At 36.2% G+C, this 23,305-nt stretch overlaps 4 protein-coding genes across 15 annotated transcripts; 1 reads left to right on the top strand and 3 right to left on the bottom strand.

Moving 5' to 3' along the window:
* Nucleotides 1-934: 934 nt before the first annotated feature.
* Nucleotides 935-10,048, bottom strand: LOC128889612 (organic cation transporter protein). Of its 2 annotated transcripts, XM_054147359.1 has the most exons (8): nucleotides 9,713-10,048; nucleotides 6,150-6,333; nucleotides 5,821-6,079; nucleotides 3,153-3,451; nucleotides 2,976-3,088; nucleotides 2,423-2,637; nucleotides 1,736-2,084; nucleotides 935-1,595 (listed from the first exon to the last, which is right to left on the bottom strand). In XM_054147359.1, the coding sequence occupies exons 1-8, from the start codon at nucleotides 10,039-10,041 to the stop codon at nucleotides 1,418-1,420; spliced, it is 1,926 nt and encodes a 641-aa protein (XP_054003334.1). In that variant the 5' UTR covers nucleotides 10,042-10,048; the 3' UTR covers nucleotides 935-1,417. The 2 variants fall into 2 exon arrangements, with proteins under 2 accessions (XP_054003334.1, XP_054003335.1); XM_054147360.1 differs by lacking the exon at nucleotides 935-1,595 and having other exon boundaries at nucleotides 1,732-2,084.
* LOC128889611 (E3 ubiquitin-protein ligase arkadia) lies at nucleotides 10,024-19,106 on the bottom strand. Of its 11 annotated transcripts, none has more exons than XM_054147347.1 (13): nucleotides 18,443-19,106; nucleotides 17,787-17,974; nucleotides 17,284-17,719; nucleotides 17,080-17,225; nucleotides 16,867-16,997; nucleotides 16,647-16,786; nucleotides 16,448-16,566; nucleotides 16,273-16,372; nucleotides 15,982-16,213; nucleotides 15,712-15,891; nucleotides 15,447-15,629; nucleotides 15,183-15,265; nucleotides 10,024-15,104 (listed from the first exon to the last, which is right to left on the bottom strand). In XM_054147347.1, exons 2-13 carry the CDS (start codon nucleotides 17,968-17,970, stop codon nucleotides 14,975-14,977), a joined length of 2,064 nt encoding a protein of 687 aa, XP_054003322.1. In that variant the 5' UTR covers nucleotides 17,971-17,974; nucleotides 18,443-19,106; the 3' UTR covers nucleotides 10,024-14,974. The 11 variants fall into 11 exon arrangements, with proteins under 11 accessions (XP_054003322.1, XP_054003323.1, XP_054003321.1 ...); XM_054147348.1 differs by having other exon boundaries at nucleotides 17,787-17,971; nucleotides 18,578-19,106; XM_054147346.1 differs by having other exon boundaries at nucleotides 18,578-19,105.
* A 355-nt stretch (nucleotides 19,107-19,461) lies between these two features.
* LOC128889858 (succinate--CoA ligase [ADP/GDP-forming] subunit alpha, mitochondrial) lies at nucleotides 19,462-22,627 on the top strand. Its single transcript, XM_054147884.1, has 7 exons — nucleotides 19,462-19,682; nucleotides 20,494-20,729; nucleotides 20,829-21,050; nucleotides 21,232-21,336; nucleotides 21,409-21,588; nucleotides 21,758-21,892; nucleotides 21,973-22,627. The coding sequence occupies exons 1-7, from the start codon at nucleotides 19,646-19,648 to the stop codon at nucleotides 22,057-22,059; spliced, it is 1,002 nt and encodes a 333-aa protein (XP_054003859.1). The 5' UTR covers nucleotides 19,462-19,645; the 3' UTR covers nucleotides 22,060-22,627.
* LOC128889870 (UDP-N-acetylglucosamine transferase subunit ALG13 homolog) lies at nucleotides 21,991-23,288 on the bottom strand. Its single transcript, XM_054147919.1, has 2 exons — nucleotides 23,148-23,288; nucleotides 21,991-23,079 (listed from the first exon to the last, which is right to left on the bottom strand). The coding sequence occupies exons 1-2, from the start codon at nucleotides 23,238-23,240 to the stop codon at nucleotides 22,660-22,662; spliced, it is 513 nt and encodes a 170-aa protein (XP_054003894.1). The 5' UTR covers nucleotides 23,241-23,288; the 3' UTR covers nucleotides 21,991-22,659.
* Nucleotides 23,289-23,305: the final 17 nt, after the last annotated feature.

Here is a 23,305-nt window from a genome sequence, read left to right as displayed (position 1 = left end):
TGACATGGTACGTATCCGTTATCGAGTCTAGTATTATTTCAACGATCTGGCATCTCTTCGGATACGTGTTGCGCGCGTCTGACATTGACGCGAGTGGATATACGATTACGTTGTTCCGTGTCTATAAATAATTTTGCAACAAGACACAATTAATGACCTTTCTAGCGACTTCCGGCGACGCGTGCGTTACACTCCAAGGTTATCCGTAAGAAGAAATTTTTGGGGAAATTAATCGCAAGCTGGAGATGGACTCTGGATAATAAATCAAGGATTATCAATCGTGTCATGTGCGTTAGCTTGGAACGATTATTATTGTGGCTATCTCTGACAATAATCACAATAGAGACAGTATACAGTATTGTACCTTCCAGTTCGCAAGATTAACAAAAAAATTATACCTAACTAGGATGTTCCATTTCGCATGGCCCCACGACTGGTTCCCAACGTACTAGACAGATATCCTGCGCGACGTCGATTCAAAACAAAGTTCGAAGAAAGCCCCTAAACGTGGAACCGAGAATCAAAATCTGAATATCCACGTCTACGTGCCTCTTCGTGATTTTAACGACGTGCGTGTCCGGAAATAATGAGCTAATCGTCTCGTAACGTGCAAACAATAAGTTATCACACTGAAAACATACATCACTGTATTTTGATCGAGTCACGTTAATATTAATTCGTAAGTGATAACGATAAACGTAGCGAATTCACGTTACATTAGAGGTACCCGGGTCTATTTTTAGAGACGCGTAAAGATTTTTAAGCACTTTCCATCCAGACGGGATTAACCTCTCGTCTTAAGTAACAGAAACAGAACAGTTAATTTATTATGTACTTATGTATATCGGATAGCACGGGATCGGACTTGAAGATAATCCTCATTTCTATGTTCGGTAGGAAACGGGCATGTGGAAAATTTGTCGTACCAAGCCGATGTTCTTCGACGTTTTTATTAGAAAATACCGGCGATTGGCTTACAGTAAAAATAAAAATACGCGCCGCTCGTTCGCGTTCGTGACATTCGCGTGCATGCTCGCGGCACGAGCGACTTCTAATACGTCGACCTAGAAATTTTTACACGTATATGTACAGGATACAAGCTCGCGCGTCGACAAGCGCTGGCCAAGTTATTTCAACCTCGATCCGCTCCGCGTCTGCTCGAAACGAGTTACAAATTTGCAGTTTTATCGTCACCGACATGACACAGCTGACGGAAAAGTTTTCATCTACGCGGAAAGTTCATCGTCGCTGGGAGCTATTGGAAGGAGGAGAGAAATCTTAACGACGCTGAGGCTAAACGTTTACTTCTACAACGCGGAAGCAGAGCCTAATTAGATCAGGTTGTCGAAATTGTACCGTTAGACTCTAACAACGTGGATTTTAGAAAGACACGGGCAGCTGCTACGTTTGCTTTCAATTATAATCTCTCCACTTCCGTGACGGAATTGTTGCTCTTTCTCGACCTCACGCTCGATTTTCGTATCATGCTGCTCCTCAGCGTTTCGCCACGAAGAGAAGCCCTCATCGAATTCCTCACGCTACCCCGAGAGAAGGACTTGAACTTTGCCGATGACGTTTCCACGTCCACGTTTTTCCTGCAAAACATTGGAATATTTCAATTCATTTTCCATTGAAATTTCTAAAGCAAAGTAACCGGTTCGGTTAGGATTATCAAGAATATTCCGAGATTACATCAGATCTAAACCGATCTGAAGCAAACTGTATCTTTACTTACCTGCTGATACAAGGGAAGTCCCACATTTTCTGATCTCTACCAAAGTTTTCGCCGTCCTGCAGCGTTTGCGGAAGATCCTTGTCCAGCGTTTCTGGTAAAAACAAAGTGATAAGGCCGCCAGCGATTCCAATGACGCCCAACACCAGAAGAGGGAGAATCGACGAGACCACGTCAAGGTACACCACGAAAGGTGCCAAAATGCTCGCTACGTATCCCATTATGTGTATCAAAGCTACACCCTGAGCTCTGACGACGGTAGGTAACACCTCAGCCGCGTACTGGAGACCGATATTGTACGATATATTTATCCAAAATCGACCCAGAATGGCCAGAGTGGCTGAATAGATGTCTGGAAGGGAAGTTTCGATAAGAATCTTCATCTTACTCTGAATGTTCGTTTCCTGTCATTATTATTAAAGTCTCGTGTACGTCAATAGATACTCTACTTAGTAACAAAAAGTGTTATTGATATCGTCCTTTGAAAACGATTACCTTGTACGCGGTCTGTCTAAAAAGAAACCGAAGTGATTATTTTGAGTAAATAAACGTGTCTGTAAAAACTTTACTTGTACTTTTTTCTGTCTATAACAAAAGTTCGGTTTGTTTTTAGACAGACCGTGTATTTGTAATAAATTAGAGTACACGTAAAAAAACGAAACATGTGAATAATGAATCGGCAATACTAACTGCTTGAAACGGCGGAAGCCCAAATACTGAAAATCCCGGAAATGACCAGCGAGCCACAGGCCAGCCATCTTCTACCCCATCTGTCGAGAACAACTGTGAGAAACGTATCGGCGGGCAACTCGGTCGCCGCGGCGATAGTGAACGTGACGAAGACGTTTAAGCCCAAGTTATCGACGTTCCTCACATGACCGTCGAACACCAGAGAGATCGCCATCCTACGGTACGAAACGAATACTGATAACGATGAAAGATTATAGAATAATAAACGAGAAGGAAATTTTTTCCTCTAATAGCTGATACCGACAATATCTCGTACATTGTATTTTCTCTTTCGAAACAGAAGTCGTTCCTAGCTATCTATGAGTCATAAAACAATAAGTAGGTGAATTAACAAAGCTGTTAGACGGTTTTCGCTAAAATACATGATACTTGAATCCAGTAAAATCTGTTCAGTAAATTCTACAAGAATTATTTTTATCGTTTTCGCAATCCGATTCATTATGCAATGGTAATTAATTAAGTTTCTCGATACTTATCTCACCAGAATACCTACCATATAACGATAAACAGAATGGTGATGTTCCTCAATCGCGGAGTCTTAAATAAATCCAGCACCGAGTATGTTCTGTCCGCTTCCTCCTCTTTGCAGATTTTAGCACAGGTTTCCTGTCATATAAAGACATTTATTATTATTACGATCGTCTCAGACTAATATTTTCTCGGTCCATACCCGAAATCGTTTGTAGACATCCTCGGGCACCTTCGTGCCGTTTACTCGCTCGAATTTGTTGAGGATACCGATGGCTCTGTCTATTTGACCTTGACTTACGAGCCAACGAGCGCTTTCCGGTACCAACCACGGCGTCGCCAATGCCAGAACAAGAGGAGCCGACGTCGCGATGCAGGTCATTCTCCAATCAGCCAAAAAGTAGGCGATCCAGGGTAAAACACAGGCTGCGAACGTGAAGAACATAGCTATCGACATGTTCGCCACGAACGTCCGCCATTTTGGTCCAACGTATTCCAGTACTGAAATAGGAAGGGTCGAATAATTAAACGAAAATAATTCTTCGATCAAAAATGCCGAAAAAAATGCATGGTTCGAGGTAAATGAAAGCGATGAACGCATAATGTATTCAACTTGTACAGTTCCAGGGGATTCGGAATTAATGACGAGTCCCAAATCAAGCGAGTAACGTTACCGCTTCGTTAAGAACAATCATTCCTTATTTCGAGGGATGTATATATAGTCGCCATTCAATGGCAAGAAATGTACTCGCGTTTTTTATTTCATCTGTTATTATACAATGAAATTCCACGTTTCCAATTTATTAAACCTTAGTCACGAGGCGGTGGATTAACAGGCTACGCCTACCAACACGTGCTACTTGTGGCACGTGAAAGTCACGCAAACGTAAGATTAATTGATCAAGGCAATTGCCGATTGTTCTGATCTCGGAATGCGTTGTCCTCCGGATCGATACCTTCCGAAGAAGGTAACGCGTCCAGGAACTGCTAAAAGGATACCCGAGGACGGTAGGAAGATAAAGTAGGAAGATAAAGCAATATCTTAAAAGATCCAATACGGCCTGCTGAAATATTGCGTGTTTCCGATGATATTTAATATTGTTGTTTTGAAATGACAATGTTACCAGTGTGAGATCGTTTACGCTCCGGCAAACAATTCCATTTAAATGTAAATTTTCTTAAGGCGCGCGAAGTTCAACGATGTACTACAATTCACACGGTTCGGCTTACGTAAAGACAACTCAATGACTTAAATTGCTACGACTTGGTTTCTCTGCAATCGAGTTTCAAAATTACGCAGAGACGTAATAAACGTCACTTTCTAACGTTGTTTTTCTCGAAAACAACGACCGAAACATTATCCTCTTGTTTCTTTGAAGGAATGGTAAATACTTCCTGGTACAAGAATCGGTCGAAACACAAACGCAAAGTGCCAGCAGGGAACTACTAATTTTAAACGAATATAGAAAACTCTTTTCGGATTGGTTAATTATATCCCGTGTATGTATCAAGGCTTACTGCCTGGATCGTGACGAAGTTATGCCTTCGAATGGAGTATTCACTTATCTCGAAGGTATTTCATCGATCAAAGAAAATATTCAATTACACGTCGTCGTCTATCAAACGAAGCTATTTTTAATTGGTCGTTTGTTTAATCGAGGACTAAAGCACGCGAAAGAAAGACAAGTTATGCCATATTAATGATATCTCGTCTATGAAACACAAAACGATCAATCGATCACCGTTCGCGCGTTGAACGCAAGGACGTTTCGAAACGGATTTCTATTAAATTTCTACCGACACGAAACTTGTGATGTTGCCGCTTATTTTCACTCATATTACCATCCATTCATCCACTTATCGCATTCAAATGCAAACGCACCGGCATTACTGGAAACGCGAGATTTTAACGCGAGCCGATTGATTCATTGTGCAGAGATGCAATGAATTACGCGCAGAAGAAAGGACAGTTAATAACGAGCTGTCGATTCACGGAGAACGAGACCATTAGCGCATCGAATATTGTCGGGGTCGTAAGCTTGATTAAACCGGATGTAATTTCTAAAGGACGAAACGTTTGCGAAGCTTTCGATGTGATATTCCTTTTCTGGTTTGGTGCTTTCAACCACTACGTGCTTTACATCGCAACATTTACTTCCCTGTGCAAAATAAAAACTGAAGTCATTCATGGTCCTCCGAGCATAAAGTTTTTTAAAATGTTCTCTTTTTAAAAATAGTAATATAACGGTAGAACTCTAAGAATTCGACGTAAAATTTCGTAGTTCGTAGCGTTTCGAACCAGGATCTCGGTGATCATTTTTCAGCTGCGAAATGACACTGTCGCGCGCGCGCGTTAACCGTGACTGAATGACTCAAGTCGGGCCTAGAAAAATTTACGACATTTGCGGGATCGCGACTCGTTTCCATCGAAAACTAGGCCAAGTTGACGAGAATCGACACTGGTTTTCAGCGATTTGCAATTAATCGTTCCGGACGAACGGCAAAGAAGATTGATCGACGCGGTCGTCGACGTATGTTAATTGCAAGCTTGAGATAATGAGTTGCTAATTTTGCAGCAACGTATCGCGAATTTCGTCTGCCAGCGAAACTGGTATTAAACGTCTGATCATGCAGGATCGTTTAATCTAGATCAGCCATGTCGAACACGTGGCTCGATCCATTACATTCTGCGGTTTGCTTGACCTCTTTATTATCTCTTCAGTTTCATTTTTGTAGCATGCAAAGTTCTCTCACTTGCGTAACACGTAATACCTTTTCTTTCAGTTCGGAACTAACCTCGACTTAGAATTTAATAACGACGTTCAAGATGCGCGAATGCAGGAGTAAGATGAAAGCAAAAAATTGATTACCTAATATGTACATCATAGTGAAGCAATTGTCGAAAGCGAATCCAACGAAGAATCGGCACAGTGTGAACTGCCAAAAGGAGTAAGTGAACGCAGTGCCGACTCCCGCCAAGAAACCCATTAAATTCGCTCCGATCAGAGCTGGTATTCTGCCATACTGATCGGCTATCCAGCCGAAAATCAGTCCTCCAAAGATGGCACCGATGAAGAAGATACTCTGCGCGGTGGTTGGTAAAGCACTGTAATCGCACACCCATCCTAACTGCAACAAAGAAGTATGATAGCGCCATCGATGAAGAAATAAAGGAGAAAATGGTTAAAGGAAGTTTCACCTCGGTGGCTACGGTTGCGTAAGGGACGCTGGTGTAATTAAACTCCCAACCGTACTGGCAAGCTTTTGTTGGCCACGACGGGTCCGGCACGTAATTTCCATTTATCAGGATCTCGGTGTAATTTACATGGTACATGCTGCATCTCGAGTAACCTTCGCGACCGATCGGTATCGCCAACGAACGTCTGAAAGAAAGAAAAAGGGATCGCAGTAGTTCAGGGACTTCGCCAACCATCACGCGTTCGCTCAACTCTACGACTCGACTAATTCTCGTTGTTTATTTCTTTGAAAGATTAAATAAACTGTTGCTAATTTCGAATGCAGTTTATAAACACGTTAATGGTTCGTCGACTATTTTGAAAATACACAATAGGCCGGATGCGGTTGTACGAGCACTGAATGTGATTATGCGAAGGAACGGCTAGACTAATTCGTAATAATCTCCAACTGTTCGAATGGAATTCATTAACAATAGGGCGTAATTAAGGTAATTCGCTGATAATGATTCTTGTCCGGTTCTGGTGTTTGTCGTTTCAATGAAATATGAAATTGCCGTTGCTATGATCGACGCTGTCTGGACAAGACCGTCCGTGACCACTCGCACGATATCGTGGAACCATGTTCTACTGAAGAGTCCGGAGGGATCGATCCTTTCGTCGTAACGACAATGTAAACAGAAAACGATCGGTTTTTATCTCGATATTTTCTTAGAAAAAATTCTGAACAAAATCAAACTTATCTTATACCTTCGCGATTAATCACGCGCATTGTCTGACCTTTGCGTGCGAAGCGATCGGACGACGACATGTTACTCGACGCCGATTGCATTATGCGCACGTACGGTGCATTTTTCATTCTGAATTCACCGTCATAAACCTCGCGTTTCACGGAATACTGCCTATGAAAAGCGACGAAAGGAAAGTAGGAAAAATAGTTCTTCCGCTGAATCTGACACGAGGAAAATTTTACTCGGGTAATAAATGACGAATAAAAGGATCGTGTAAGGACATTATCGGGAATGAGGACTACTGTTAAGTCGCGAAAGGTACCTCTACACGCTCTAACGTTCACGTTTGTCATTCCCTCGCGTCCAATTAACGCGCGACGTTGGGCCAGCGTTACGTGTTTAATGCTATTTCTCGCATTCACGCTCTCATTAATTCTTACGAAGGCTCCGTGCTTATCGTTGCATATTTTCTAGTGAATGGTCGTATCGGAGACGACCATATCTCCACGGAAAAAAACGTCGCACAGCGCTCGATGTACGCACGCGTTCCCCTTGTGCGATCATTTAATTACTTTGTAACATAACACCCCGCGGCTGCAAAGACATCCGCCGTTTCTTTGCGCATCTTTTGTGTAATTAAGCGTTTACTCTAACGCGCTGATCATATTTCTCCTTGCTTTGCCTCTTATTATATCAAAAAGTCCTCGTAAATGAGTGTATCATTATCGTTTGAAATCCTGCTAAGACCGTTTCGCGACCACGATTCAATTAGCAAACGACACGTAATAGCAGTTATCCACCTTGTTTGTCGAAGAATTAACAATTCACTGAATGTTTTCAGAGGTCTCGTTAACATCTTCGGACCTATTCTACAAAACAGCTCTGTAACTTATCGCCTTAGGCTACGGTTACTATGAATGCGAATTCGGACGAAAACGTGTTCGGACGAGTTCTGACGAATTCGTTCAAATAAACAAACGTCTGTTTTTCAATGATAGTGTTTACACTAGTAACGACCCACGCGTCAGAACATTCACGATGTCGTTATTTGGTCTTAGTGAAATTTTAACAGCGCAGCGTCGATTTGTGCGTATTACGCAACTTTGAGAAAAACAAAAGCAGAACAACTGGAGCACCCGGTGAGCCTAAGAGGCGCGAGTTTCGTTCGGACTTTTACGGACTGCTAACGGCTGTAGTGTTGCATTATTTGAATAACATCAAGGTTGTTAACCCGCCGTGCAGCTTACGAGTACGTAACCGGGCGAGAAGGTGCAATAGAGTTGCTCCTTCGAACGTTTCGTCATCGCGTTTCCACGCTTTCCGGAGACAGTTACGCTGACGGTTGTCATCGGAGCAATTTTAGTATTTACAAGTAACTCTTGCGACAGGTGTGTTCATAGCGTAAGAAATAGCTGGTCAGCGTTCGTGAGCGACACACGAGCATCGTCACTCTTTTGTTTAAAAACATTTAAGAGAGTTTCGCGTCATCGACAACCGACGACGAACAGACAGTCGCTCGGCAGATCGAGCGGGAGTCGGTCGTAATAAAAATCACATTAACTGGAATTTATGTTGATACCTATCCCACAAACACGCCTCACAATAGCAACAACATTGCGGCGCAAAGTGAACAAAAGGTATTATAGTATTTTTCTATCGAGAACGCGATCTGAGAATTTTATGCTGTAATATACTATGCTGATATATCGATTCTATGTATGTCAGAAACAGACGAAAGCGGTTCACTTATGGCAACCTGCTCCTATTAATCTGATGCGTCGTAATTTATTCGCCTTGAATTGCAAAATAGAATGCTGGTAATGATAATTGAACCCGTTTTCTTCTGTATGCATGAATGCGGCGCAACAAACCTATACGTAGAAAATGCAATACGATTGCATCTTTCATCAGTATCTCGATGATAATTACTTCGTTCGTGTTTTTTTTTTTTCCACGCGACGAGTCGTTGGACGCTCGTCTAGACTACTAAAAACTTCCATTTTACGTACGGGATAAGCAAATACCGTAATAAACGTCAATGAATCGCCGTTTCCCGCGCGACTCGTGGAATCGAGGCGACCTAGGGCCTTACCTCTTTCAGGTAATTATTGTTTGAATACAATAGAAATGTTACGATAGGATCAACGTGTTGCACGTCGAAAAGAATAATTGCAACATCGTATCTTCTTCCATGGATAGGCTTTACTAACGTCGAAGCTCATTCGCACGAATAAAATGCAATCCTCGCTGTCTGTTTGTTACCCTATCACAAAAGATGCACAGTAATGCAAGGGCAGCTAAGCTTGACTTTAGCCCTGTCAACGTAATTATTAACAGTTTGATAAATCCATTTTACCTATATTTAATACAACATGTACTTTAACTTTATCGATTATTGGTAACAGTGGAATTCTTATTTTAGACATGACACCGCAATAAAATCGAAGCAAATAACAGCGACGTTCGCGACAATCATGAAAAGTTCAACGGTGAAATCAAATATAAAATTACATTGTATTAATTTAGCATCCGAGTCTTAAAAAAACCGTCATCGCTCCCTTCCCGTGACACTCTGTATCAATTGACGAAGCAGGATCCTCACATGTACGTGTCTTTATTCATCGTGACGGGCAGAAACCTGAACCTCTAATCTAAACTAAAATGTAATGATTACTTATATGGAGAAAAAGTGATAACCCTTCGTAACAAGTGCAATAGAAAAGTGACGTTTCTAATCCCATTCTTATCGTTAGAAAGCAATCAGTCATTTTTTTTTTTTTTTTTTTTGTAGTAAACATAGTGCTTGAATTGTGGAGAATGGAAAGTGGATCACACACCTTTGGTCGACGGTGAGATTCTCAAGTTCTGGAACCCAGCACCAATATTCGTCGGGCACGAGGGTGATGAATATTTGCGAGAAATACACCCAGGCGACGAACGAGGCGAAAGGGATCATCAGGAGGAATAGAATCTTTTGGTAGAGACCGAACTCCCCGACGTAGGGCAACAGCTCGTCGAAGTCCATGTCCCTCGATTCGTCTTTTTCCTTCATGTTCCGACTATTCGAATGTGTTTCCGTGGTCGAGGAGGTTTGGCAATCTGTCACAGTGCTGACGCGATTACCGTCCACTCGAGCAGTCGTTTCAAATTTTTCTTGCGGAGCCATCTTCCTTCAGAGTCGAGGGGCAACAGCCCTCTTACGCAAACACCACCAGCACCAAAAGATAATTCACCGATTGCTTTCTCGATATCGTTGAAATCTGTTCGAGTGGTCCAAGAACTCGACCACTATTTCTCCATTGAAATCGACGTGTCCTCGCGCAGATCACGCATCGCCGAGTGCGTCGTGCCGATTTCGTTTCAGCAAACAAACTCAGACAAACTCGGATTACTGTATTTGCTACGATGATAACAGCCTCGAGCGTTATCGGAAACGTGATCCTCTTTTATAGATCCGTAAAAAGTAGACGGACGATTGCGATTCTGACGTTTGCGGTCCACATCGCGAGAACTCGTCGACGAAACGCTGGAACTCTTTGACGGTTCAGGCTAGTCCCACGTGGCCAGGTGATATATAATGAAAGAGGCCGGGCAAATCCTGATCGAGGAGTTCAGAACTGAAAATGATCGGTTCTGTAGCTGGCTATATAACCATCGACGGAGAGGTACTCCCTCTCTTTTCCGCAGCGGGCTGATTTCAGTGCACCGCGAATGGCATTGAACGGAGTTTGCGGGATCGCGTAAATCATCGTCGTGACTGGTAGCCGAATAATTTTTTTTTTTTTCACGATCTTTCGGGAGACGATCGCATCTTTTTCATTAGAAATACTGCGCGTCTCGTTGCAACGAAACGAGACGGTGAACGAATAAAAAAGAAACTGCACGTCCACGGATAGGCTGTCGGTTGCGTCTCATGGTAAACGACAGCGCAGGATTGATATAAATAGCATGAAGGGAATCGATAATGTTTACTCGGCGTTACCTTACCTAACTAAAAAATAAATGACTTTTTTAACATCGCTAATTTAATTCTTTTCAACGAGGGGGATAAACTGAAATTTTCGATAAGTAATCATTTTTTGCCACCAAAATCACAACTCTCTGTTGTTTCGTTATTAATCCTGATTATTTATTCTACATTTAATTTCTTCTTAATCGTGACACAAATGCTTAGCGCGACAGAAACGTTCATGATTGCAGTGATTATGGATTGCATACTAGACGTATAGATACGTAATAAGGATAATCCATTGAACCTTCTACGCAGAACCTGTTTCAAAAGGCGCGGAATACTGTCCGCGACCTGGTTTCTTCTTTTTTAATCCTATCGCACCCCTTTCACTATCTACGCTACGCAAATTGGTACCTTATAGACCAAGCATTGCATACATATTACGCTTTACTCGAATGCCAATTATATAATTGGCCTCAATAACCTTAATAGAAGGAAATATACTGTAAACATTGTATACTGTAAACGTATTCACACGTGCATGTATCGTTTTAGACTACTACGTTATATAATATAAATTAAATAAGAAGATTTGAATGTTGCTTATTCGAATGAATGTTGTAAGACACGAATAGCATACTTTTAACATGGATATTACTCTTAATGTTCGCATAACTGATTCAAATTTCGCGCGCATTTCGACGCATCAGCGAAGCCATCTAGCGGTAGATAGGCCGAACTATTTTAAGAAGTTTGGTCAGCGCTTCTATCGAGAAAACGCTCAAGTTTGTCCTCGATTAGTTCCTTTTGTACTGGTAGATGGCGCCATTTGCACTATTTTTTACCGACATAGTCGGTATTTTACCATCGTGTCAGTAAAAAAAAGTAGTGTTAATGCCGCCATCTAGCAGTAAAAGAAGGAACTATCGAGGACAAACTTGAGCGTTTTCCCGATAGAGGCGCTGGCCAAATTCCGAAAAATAGTTCGGCCTATCTACCGCTAGATGGCTTCGCTGATGCATCGAAATGCGCGCGAAATTTGAATCAGTTATGCGAACATGAACACTTGATAAAATAAACTGAAGACTATGTAGAACTCTTTTAACATACCAACATTTGCAATAATAATGAAGTTAAAAATAAACGAAACAGAAATAACACTTGTTGTAATACCACTTAAAGAATTAACACTTAACTTTTTCATATGTCATTTATTTTGAATAACTTTTATTCTGACATTGCAACAATAAATTGATACATTTAACATTGTATTACATTCCTATAGTAACATATACAATTTATATTCTTATAATTTACGAAAGTATATAAAATTATTGTTTCTCAATGTACATGTTTAATAACTATGTAAAGGTACGCATCTACTCGTTCGTATAGAGTAGAAATGTGAGAAATAAGTTTTGTAGTCGGTAAGACTACATAATAAAAATACATGCATTCTTTTTATCCAGATTCCGTGCTTAGCATACACATGTATTTATACTACAATTGTAACAGTAATTTCATTTAATTAGAATACGATTTTCTCTTAGAAACTGTCTGAACGTCTATATTGTCCATAACATATACAAATAACATTACATGCATTTCCATTTGTATAACATAAAATTTTTAAGTATCTCAAATACTCAGATAAAAAATTCGACTAAATCAGTTCATTTAAAATGAAAATAATAAATGAGACGAAAAAGTGTTTGTAAGTAATTTCTATTAATTATTTCGAATCATTGTCAGTAATGGCAGTGCAGTAAAAACTTCTTAACGATGATTGTGTTACTGGGAAATGCTAAACAATCCAAAAATAAATTTGTTCGATCATCCACTTATTTTGATACATAAACATTAGAATTCTTTTGGTAACATCAAAATATAATGACATCAGTAATTTAAAGAAATTATTACGAAACCCCAAACACAGTTTTTATATAAAATATGTACAATAAAATCTTAATCGGCCGGATAATTATTGATTACTCTCAACAATAATATATGTATGAAACAAAGTGTATTTATTATGATCAAAAATGTTCAAAATAAATAACACCACGGTCAAATAATTGTTTAAAGAATTTACACAAAGGTCAATATCATAATGTTTGTTAGATATATTAGCTGCATGTATTCGAAGCACTTTAATTTCCGATGGTTAAATTTCAATAACATGTAAAGGAGTTTTAATACAACTTAGAGTATTATACTGGGTCTCCATATAGAAAAGATTATGTAAACACAATGCAGGAACGTGTTTCACAATTATAATTCGATACAGTAATTACATGAAGCTTATCAATTCATTCTTTGTATTTGAATGTCGGAAGTTCAGTGATGATATTATGATCTAATAGCTATTTACAATTCCAATATTACGTAAGGCCCGCACAGTGCAGTAAATGACTTCCACGGCAGTTTGTTTATATGTATAGCAAAGCTTTGATTCCAGTGAATGCTTGTAGCTCAAAATATATGTTTATATTTCATCTAAATGGCAGTTGTGAATTTTTAAGAATGATCGGTTAAATAAACATGTTTTGATATCTTCTTTAGATGATAATTTTATGTAATTTTCACGAAATCTGTGCGTTTTAACAGTCGACAAAAGTAATTAAATATTCAATTCTAATTGAATTTTTAAGTCTTTGGCTTAACTTCGCTAATTAGGCAGTGCATAGTTAATTCAATGACCTTTGATTGTTAACTTTGGTGTTTACATTACACAGTTTTTCATTTATTAATATTACGCCCAGAAAATCATCACATAAACACGATACTTACTGTTAATAATGAGATGAAAATTCTTAATCGCGTTAATGGTTTCTTTCAGTATAAAAATCAAGAACATTTATTAGATATCTTTGCTTTAAAAAGGCATCTATACTGTCTGTTTGTATAAGAACGAGTGAAAATAGTCTGCTTCCTTTTCTTCAAATTACAAATACACTTTGTGGAGATTATTATATCATGTTGAATAAACTGAATCAATTATTAATTTAAACTCTTAAAGTTACAAAATTACAGTGTATATGGTCAGTATCTACTGTAAGTTTTTTATGTAATACTACTGCACAATAGTGTATGCATTCAAACATACACATATAATATTACTGTGTTAATATTTTATATACAATAATAATATACAATAGTGTCACATAGTATTAGTAACAGTATATATTCCTTTAACTATTCTTACTTTTTAGAATTTGTCTACATTATTTTTATATTTGTTCATTATGCTTTTTCAATCCTGCCTTGATTTAATTTTTCATATAGCTTTCGAACTATTTGTAAAATTTGGTATTTCTCTATTCGTTACTAGAACTTACTTTGAAAATCTAACCAAAAATCGAAATTTATTATTCTAATACAACTTCATATATGTATACATGCGCAGAATTATTACATATTATTAATACATATTTTTTAAAAAGCTTGTTTAATATAAAAACTTATGAAAATGTACATAACTTCAAATAATTGTTTATGTATCAATCGTAGTTTTTAACATTTTCAAAAATTATTCAAATACGGTTATTATGCCTATACTTTATACTGATATATGTAGCACCCAGTAGAATTATTGTAACACGGGAATAAAATATTTTTACTTGATTCTTATTAGTTTACATTTTTTTAATTAAAACAGATTATATTGGCAATTGCCTGAAGATTTCAATAATTAACATTTTTGTTCTTTTATCATAATAAAATAATGGGGTAGAAAGTAGAAAAATCGTGAAGACATTTACCACTTCAAATGCTTAATATAATTAATGTGTTTTTTGTCATCTGAAGTACTATATACGCAATAGATCGTCGAAAAAAATACAAAATTCATCAATACGATAACGCACAATGAACAAACCTAACATTTCTTATTTACAATATTATTAATACCCATGAAATTAATACAAGGATAATAATATTCAATCAAAACAAACCTCTGCTACCGCTCCAGGAACTTAGTTCTGCTCAGTTATTGATATTTTGATTAGTCACAGTAAAATTTATACACCAACATTAATAGTAGTGTCAGAAGATTTGCCCATAAAAAGGATATTTTATATTTTATAAAATGCGGATATTACCTGATCATACTTAAACAAGAAAAAAGATGGATAAAATGAATCTTAAACTATGCAGTAGTGGCAAGCTCCTTGTGTAGAAAAGTTTCAATATCCACTCTACATATAGGACAGCGTTTATTAGTACACAACCACTGATCGACACAGTCTATGTGAAATAAATGCATACACGGAAGCCTCCTGCAAAACAAATTGAAAAGAATGCAACTCAATAGTATACGTAATAAAAATAAGTTTGATTTGTTCATAAATTGTTACCTGACACTTTCGCAATCTTCAAATTCAGACAAACATATAGTGCATTTCTCAATAGCATCGTCACCATTCTCGACTTTCTTAACCTGCAAAAATATGCAATAAATATTACAATAACAATGTAGATAACAGTCGGACAACACACGTTCTTCGTGTGCGACCCCTTCGCCAGAGAAAGGTTTAAGCTTTGTACCCGCAAAAATAAAAAAAAAAAAAAAATAAAAAAAAAAACAGTTATGTATATCGATGTATTTATAATCTAATTACCCGTTTGTACTTGTGAGGGAATGTATGACTTTCAATGGATTCCTGTGTTGCTCCGCAACTAATGTGAGCCATACGTCGCAAATCAACTAGACGCATATAATCTTCTAAGCGCAGTGGACGCGGTGAAGGTGAAAGCGGCATCAAAGGTGGCAATGGCATCATATCGTGCGTACCAGACTCTTGCTACATGTTATAAAAAAAGATACGTAACGCATCAAAAAATTTTATAACAGTTCAGTTAAAAATATCGTAAACAAAAACATACCATATGCGGATGAAAACTGATATGAACATGATGCATGCGTTGCGGTACTGGTGGTGGTCTTTGACGCGGGCGATAATGATGGTACATATGATGATGTACATATTGATGAACTGGCATCGAAGGTAACATTACTGGTGGTATTGGTTCCATTTCTACTAGTTCCTGAAAACGCTCAACATTCTAAAAATATTCAATTATAAATAATAATTTAGTGCTCCTAAGTTCAATATTAAAATGTAGTATCGTAGTCATTTTAAGATATCAAATTACCATTACAGGTTGTACAGGACAATTTGAACTGTAACTTGATGGACCTCTAGCTTCTGGGTGACTGTAGACAGTAGGTTGTTGTGGTGGTGGCAGAATTGGAGGAGGAGGATAATTTTCTGTGTATGTCATATTTTCCGAACCATTGCAAAGATTATTCGGAATATTAGCGTTTCCATTGTTACATGTATGCTGAGTTGCTTGATGCATATGTGGGCCACATGGTGTTGTGCTTCTAAATATTAAAGTCATTATATAATATAAACTATTCAACATTTATTTGTAAATACTGACGTGTAATGTCTTCTGTGCAATTCTTGTACACGCTGTTGGATAATCCATAATCTTTCTTGCACTGGATGCATTCGTGTTCTCGACATTCCCGTAGGAGCATCTATAAAGAATAAATTAAATATAATATTAAGTAGAATTTAATGATATTTCGCTACAATCCGAATAAAAGTTTTACCTGGCATTTGACCATATCCAACAGGTATAACTGGAATTGGAATTCTGTAATTGTGGTGCATACACCGACCATGATACATATAGTCTGGCGAACCATGCATGCAGAAAGAATTGTTCCCACTATAATGATTATTACAATTAACAAATTGTATGAAATATACATTAAATTTATGTACAATAAAATATTAATCAATTCTTACTTATGTACATTGTCCGTTGGCCATGGATTTGTTACTGTAGATGTTAAAACTGATGGAGTATGTTCTTCATCTGATTCCACAGTCAAATCAACTACAGTTACCGGACGATTACTTTCTTCTTTATTTTGTACAGAATTCTGCTAAATAAATGTATTACATTTTAAACAATTAACGAAAAATGTCTATAGGTCTCATTGTAACGTAAATGAATTTTTTTTACTTTATTATTATGATTTACTGTTCCAAGAACTTCAACAGACCCATCTTCATCATCACTACTAGAAACATCATCACTACTAGAGGACCAATCTAATTGTAGATCTGGTGCTGATGGTGTATCATCATGTCCTACTTAATGCAAACAAATACAAATTAGTCAGATATTTCACTTCTGACTTAATTGATATTAATGATATGAAAAAAAAAATTATACTTGTACGAGTAGAGTGTTGCTGAGAATTAATTGTATTTGGCAAAATTGGTTGGTATAAAGTATTGGATTCATTGGCACTATCATTTCCAATATTCTGCATAACTCTGTTTAAGAGATTACCATTGTTGGTTGCTGGTCTAGTTGTGCTAAAAATAAAAATAACATAAAGGAATGCAAAAATGTTGAACAGTTAATACTTCATACCTGTTAGAAACACTATCCGATAATCTTGATGGCCCAGCTATATTTAAACTATCAGATTGATGATCGCTTAATGATTTATGATCCTCGTGCTTTTTACTTTTATGTCTTACTGGTGGATCTCGTTCATGTAAAATTCTTTTACGATAATTTTCACAAGCTCTCTCTTCACATGTATTTCCTAACTGTCTATTGTGAGATTCCTGTTTTACACTTCGTTCTTGTCTATTTTGGCACATATTGCAACTTAAACGTTGAGGTTGCCAGTATTCATGAGAATCCCCTGTAGTTCCAGGTCCAGTTAAATAACTTCCAAAAACAAAATTATTATCTGAAGAAGAATGGTGTGGTGGATTTACATATGGATTGATAGGAGCTAGTTCAGATTCTTCTATGTCGCTTTCGGCAAATAAATGTTCATATTCCATTTCATTAGCTGCTATAAAGAATTATTGTTGTATATACATATAAAACTTTTGTTTAACAGCTTACTATAAAGTGATTACCTGAAGTAAATCTTGATTGTGGGGAAGGGTCAACTGTAGATGTAAATGCTGTATCAAATATATCTGCTAAAGATGTAGAATTAGCTTCCACAGACTGTGTTGTAGATTCTCCATGGTAGAGACTATTTTGCTCTTCTGCTTTTGTCTTGCACCAAACTTTTTCAGAGCTTGTACTTTCTTCCATCCTACTTTAGATGTTAAATAAATTTTATAGAACACTTACAGAGTAACTGACATGAACTTCAAGAGCATTAGTTTTAAAGAGATAGTACTATAGAAGTAAAAAGTATCACTGTTCTAAAATCAGCACATATTTATAATATAAATACTTTGAAATATATCTCTCAGTCTTACACAATCAATCATAATATAAAAACTAAATGTACAATTGGATTAATTATGTATTATGAAACATTAAAATAAAATACCAAAGAGCTACAGCAACATAATACTCAAATAAGAAAAATAGTGATATGTTATTTTTATTTCCTATTGATTTGTTACAATTTCATTCTATCTTACAAAAGAATGTAATGCAAACGTATAGAAATATCAGCCAACACGATTGCAAGGAATAATTTCGTATCGCATAGCATGCAGTAATGCCAAGTGAAAATGTATTATATTGAAGCAATACGATTAAACGAGCTTCTTACATTTTAATAAATTACTTTATTTCGTGAAAATGTATCCGGCACAATCGGTATTTCGAATAGATTTCGTTACTCCATTAGTGAACACTGGAAACAATATCAATCGGAAACATTAAAAGCTATAAAAAGTGTGAATACCTTGCAACTTCGTCAATGATTTTGTAAAACGATAAGGCTCTCTTCACCACGTCATTTTTATCGAAATATTTATTTTCTATATCTCACTATGATTTATGCCGTACTATCTATATACGTCAATATTAGCTTCGTAATTGGATCACTTGGAATTTTAACAAAATTTTTAATCCATGTAAAAATTTCGATATAGTCAAATTCTTATGTCAGTAATAACAATAATATCGAAAAGGATTTACGTAGACTTTCATTCGGTAATCGACATTTGCCAACTACGATACCATCAATCGTAACTTTTGTTAACTACGCTCAATTTTAGGTGATCTCCGTTGATTATGCAGCATGCTACCTTTCCGTGGCATAGAACTAACATTATATATGTTTCCCCAGCCACAACATGAATATAATATTCATATACAGGACACTCGATTCTCAACATTTAGTTTATTCCTTTTTCTACCACATTATCTTAATTTCCGCGTTGTATATTTTTATTTAAAATGTATGGATTTCATGAATGAATCTACGATACGTTTCAAACTATACGTAACCGAGCCAAAGTTAATTTCCCTATTTCTCTACCAATGAAGTGATCGTGAATCTAGGAAAATTATCTATCTAGTGTCTCTTGTAACTGGCTACATAATATTTACGAAAAGAATCGATTCAAAACTGGAACGAAACGTTAAAAATAAGATGAATTTTCGTTAACCTTTAATGCTACAACGATGAATGGATCGAAATAATAATTTTCGTACACTTTTGCAAGTGTATATGGAACTGTATTCTCTATGATCGTATGCTTGCATTGAATATCGGGTCGTAGAAAAAGCTTTGTGAACTTGACCAATCAGTTCGATCTTCAATGTTCCTGTCACTTGACAAGTTCCTATAACGAATTCGTGGAAACTGGTACTTCCATACATACATGCGATAACTACACTTTGTCCGTGTATTTTCCTTCGGACTCGGCCTTCTCGTCAGTCCACAGAAGATAGCCCTCTTAATGGTGGTTTTCGAATAATTCCATTTTGTTCGTTAACTTTTTTTAGCCGAAGAATCAATTAAAAAATGGCTGTGGCAGTCAGGACATTTTCAAAATTCACAGGTAAGACTCGAACGATACTCGTGTATCGTTCAATGTCAAAGTGAGACCTTTCTGTACTTGAAAGTGTTTCAAACATTTTTCAAAAATACTTTGAAACTTTACACACCCTTTCCTTGTGATCTCATCAAATATAACATTATTGTAGAAACTAAAAATACATTTGACATCCCGCGTTCACGTTAAAGCACCATTATGTAAGGATACAAATAATTATTAGTAATTCAATCTTTATGGGGAGAATGCTTTTAATTAATGTTCCATTTTAACTGTCAATGAGGTATTATGTAAATCTATATTAAAATTCCTGTCCTTGTCTATAAGCTGCAGTGAAAGCTTATCTCATAATACTTTTTTTAATTTCATATATATATATTTCTGTTCTTATATGTTTTTTGTGCTAATATTTCCTTGTCTGTATTAGTTTCTGTAACTGTTAGAAATTGTGTTTTTTTAGATTTATTTCAATAAATAGATTAATTCTTTGTTCTGTCATAGCAAATGTCATGCCAATCAATTACACATCATTGGATGATATTCAGTCACTGAACCTTGACCCAAAAGTGAAGAAATTTGATATTGTCACTATAAATAACATCTGGCTGAAGACAATATTGATTTGAAATGTATTGATGCTATAAAATAATATATACTTACTCTTATAAAGCTCAATGAAACTCAATTCAAATGATATATCAAAATAAAAATGGCTCTTAATTTGTGTTTTTCTTTAGAATCTTGTTTTAAAATGTATTTTAATTAACAATATACCTATATATATAAATTTAAAATAAATTATTCTTTTATGTTTCAGTCAGAAATTGTGGAAACTTATTACGTACTCAAGTAAGATTCAATTATACAGAAACTAGGAAAAATCTGAAAATTGATTCCAATACCAAAGTTATATGTCAAGGTTTTACTGGTAAACAAGGAACATTTCATAGTCAACAAGCTATTGACTATGGTACCAAATTAGTAGGTGGTGTTAGCCCTAAGAAAGCAGGTACAGAACATCTTGGAAAACCAGTTTTCAAATCTGTAAAAGAGGTTGGTAAATAATATTTGTTTACAAGTTTTATTTTCTGCTTTTATAATACTCTTTGTGTATTGTACATTTAAAAAATGTAACATTTGTTTTTCTTGTAGGCAAAAGATGCTACTGGTGCTACTGCCACTGTTATTTATGTACCTCCACCAGCTGCAGCAGCAGCTATCATGGAGGCAATAGATGCCGAAATGCCATTAATTGTGTGTATCACAGAAGGTATTCCACAACATGATATGGTCAAAGTCAAAAGGCGACTTTTGGAGCAAAGCAAATCTCGTCTTATTGGTCCGAATTGTCCTGGAATAATAGCACCAGAACAGGTGCAAAAATTTTTAATTTATATATGAATTTATATTAATTTTCCTATGTTCTGCTATTGAGTTTACTCTGTGAATATTGTTTCTAAAATCATCAATATTCATATAATGCAACAAGATGGTGCATGCATACATATATGTCACATATATTGCATAAATTACTTATATTATGTCACTATTTCAGTGTAAAATAGGTATTATGCCAGGACATATACATCAAAGAGGAAAAGTTGGTATTGTGTCAAGGTCTGGTACTTTAACATATGAGGCTGTGAATCAAACAACCCTTGTAAGTGAATGACTGTTGAATAAAATTAAAAAAATATATGTTTCAAATAATATGAGCAAATTTTAATTTAAGGCTGGTCTTGGGCAAACTCTTTGTGTTGGAATTGGTGGAGATCCATTTAATGGGACAGATTTCATTGATTGCTTAGATGTGTTCCTCAGGGATCCAGATTGCGATGGCATTATAATGATTGGTGAAATTGGTGGAAGCGCAGAAGAATCAGCAGCGGAATATCTCATTGAACATAATACTGTTGGTTGCTGTTCAGATTTAGTGGTACCCAAATCCTATCCTATCCTAATAAACCATCATCCTTTTTCCGTAATACCAATGTCTTGCGGTATCCGAAAACAATTCCTTGCAAATATAAAGTACCAAAATATTAATATATATAGGTAATATATGTCCAATGTAATTTTAGGGAGGTAAAGCTAAACCAGTGGTATCATTTATTGCTGGTCTTACTGCTCCACCTGGACGAAGAATGGGACACGCTGGTGCAATTATTTCAGGAGGAAAAGGAGGCGCGCAAGATAAAATCAATGCACTTGAAAAGGTTAGGGTTTACATGCATTGTTAATTTTAAGTTTGGTGCCACAATATGTTATTTTATCGTATATAAAACATTTTTTACAGGCTGGTGTAATAGTAACAAAGAGTCCTGCGCAAATGGGAAATGAACTCTTAAAAGAAATGACGCGTCTTGGTTTGGTCTGTAATTAAAGAACACATGCTGCTATAAACATATGTAGTTTGCCTCATGTGCATGTATCTTCATCCAATAAATTGAAAGTATAAGTAATTCTGCAATGATCTAAGAAATCAAACAATATAATGCTCTAAAATATGCAAATTTTTCGGATTAATATTAATGCAATGACTCTTTATTGATGTGCAAAATTGCCTGACTTCTACGCGATTTCTAAAAGACAAAACTTATGAAGAAAAATACATGAACATTTTTTTAAGGAGCTAAATTTATTTCAACACTGTGCAGTGTTTAAAAAATCCGTTTACTAATATACCTTTTATTTTAACAGTAACATCTATCCAAAGATCATTTAGAATGTATCCGAAAGAACGTTAACTGCCGTTATTCTGTAATAGTTTTCCTTACCTTGAAATTATAAATTTTCTATGCCAATACGACATAATTTTAAGAAACTGTTATGTAAGTAATTTTTATTCCTATTGTAAATTATCTTAAAGCTATATCTGTTGTAATAAATAATGGAAATTATTATAATACATACTCATATTGTAATGAAAAATAAAACATTCTATGATCGTACTGAAATATTTAAATTTGATAAAAAAACAAGTTTATATTGAAAAGCCCATTATTTGGTTTATTTGCTCTGCAATATGTATACTCTTGTTGTTAATAAAAGGTCTCAGTTCAGTAAAGTTCATTGTCTTGACAATATTTAACAAGGTTTCACAGGTACAATAATATAAATATTTATCCATGTAAAGTTGTTCTGCCAATTCCAATTGATGATTGTCCATTAAACTTTGGTTTACAACTACAATTAAATTTTTTTTATTTTCTAATGCATCAAGAATACTTCCTGCTCCTGCATGACTAATAACAAGATCTGCAGCCTTGACATATTCAAGTATATTTGAACTCAATGTAAAATATTCTATAGCAACAAAGCCACAACGTGGTACACAATTTGGTACAAGTGAAGTTTTACCAATCTGCAGAATTAGCTTGTTATATGCTTTCAATGATAATGCCTAAAACAAGAATTCAAAGTTTTTGTAATATTTCACAGTATACAGTAATAGTAAGATTGAAATGTTACCTCTAAAATTTCTGTAGTAAGTACTGTCTTAATCAATTCATCAAATTTGGTTGTGCCAACGGTGACAAATACATTTTTTCCTGATAACGCCATTTGGAACTTGATAAAATTTTAATTGTAAAATTCTTTACTTTTTATCTTTGAAATTATTATCAACG

The sequence above is a fragment of the Hylaeus anthracinus genome, unplaced genomic scaffold, assembly GCF_026225885.1.
Source record: "Hylaeus anthracinus isolate JK02 unplaced genomic scaffold, UHH_iyHylAnth1.0_haploid 11997, whole genome shotgun sequence".
Taxonomy (NCBI): Eukaryota; Metazoa; Arthropoda; class Insecta; order Hymenoptera; family Colletidae; genus Hylaeus; species Hylaeus anthracinus.
This window is presented reverse-complemented; position numbering and strand designations above follow the sequence as displayed.

What these genes read in the sequence shown, in the direction of transcription:
- LOC128889612 (XM_054147359.1), bottom strand. Translation starts at nt 10,041, where the DNA reads ATGGCTCCGCAAGAAAAATTTGAAACGACTGCTCGAGTGGACGGTAAT. An exon ending in ATTCTGTTTATCGTTATATG is followed by an intron (nt 2,638 to 2,975) that starts GTAGGTATTCTG and finishes TTCGTACCGTAG; the next exon opens with GATGGCGATCTCTCTGGTGT. An exon ending in GGCTTCCGCCGTTTCAAGCA is followed by an intron (nt 2,085 to 2,422) that starts GTTAGTATTGCC and finishes CTTCCCTTCCAG; the next exon opens with ACATCTATTCAGCCACTCTG.
- LOC128889611 (XM_054147347.1), bottom strand. Translation starts at nt 17,970, where the DNA reads ATGGAAGAAAGTACAAGCTCTGAAAAAGTTTGGTGCAAGACAAAAGCA. An exon ending in TCGGATAGTGTTTCTAACAG is followed by an intron (nt 17,226 to 17,283) that starts GTATGAAGTATT and finishes TTTTATTTTTAG; the next exon opens with CACAACTAGACCAGCAACCA. An exon ending in GCAACACTCTACTCGTACAA is followed by an intron (nt 16,998 to 17,079) that starts GTATAATTTTTT and finishes GTTTGCATTAAG; the next exon opens with TAGGACATGATGATACACCA.
- LOC128889858 (XM_054147884.1), top strand. Translation starts at nt 19,646, where the DNA reads ATGGCTGTGGCAGTCAGGACATTTTCAAAATTCACAG. An exon ending in CTGTGAATCAAACAACCCTT is followed by an intron (nt 21,337 to 21,408) that starts GTAAGTGAATGA and finishes TTTTAATTTAAG; the next exon opens with GCTGGTCTTGGGCAAACTCT. An exon ending in AAATCAATGCACTTGAAAAG is followed by an intron (nt 21,893 to 21,972) that starts GTTAGGGTTTAC and finishes CATTTTTTACAG; the next exon opens with GCTGGTGTAATAGTAACAAA.
- LOC128889870 (XM_054147919.1), bottom strand. Translation starts at nt 23,240, where the DNA reads ATGGCGTTATCAGGAAAAAATGTATTTGTCACCGTTGGCACAACCAAA. An exon ending in TTACTACAGAAATTTTAGAG is followed by an intron (nt 23,080 to 23,147) that starts GTAACATTTCAA and finishes TTCTTGTTTTAG; the next exon opens with GCATTATCATTGAAAGCATA.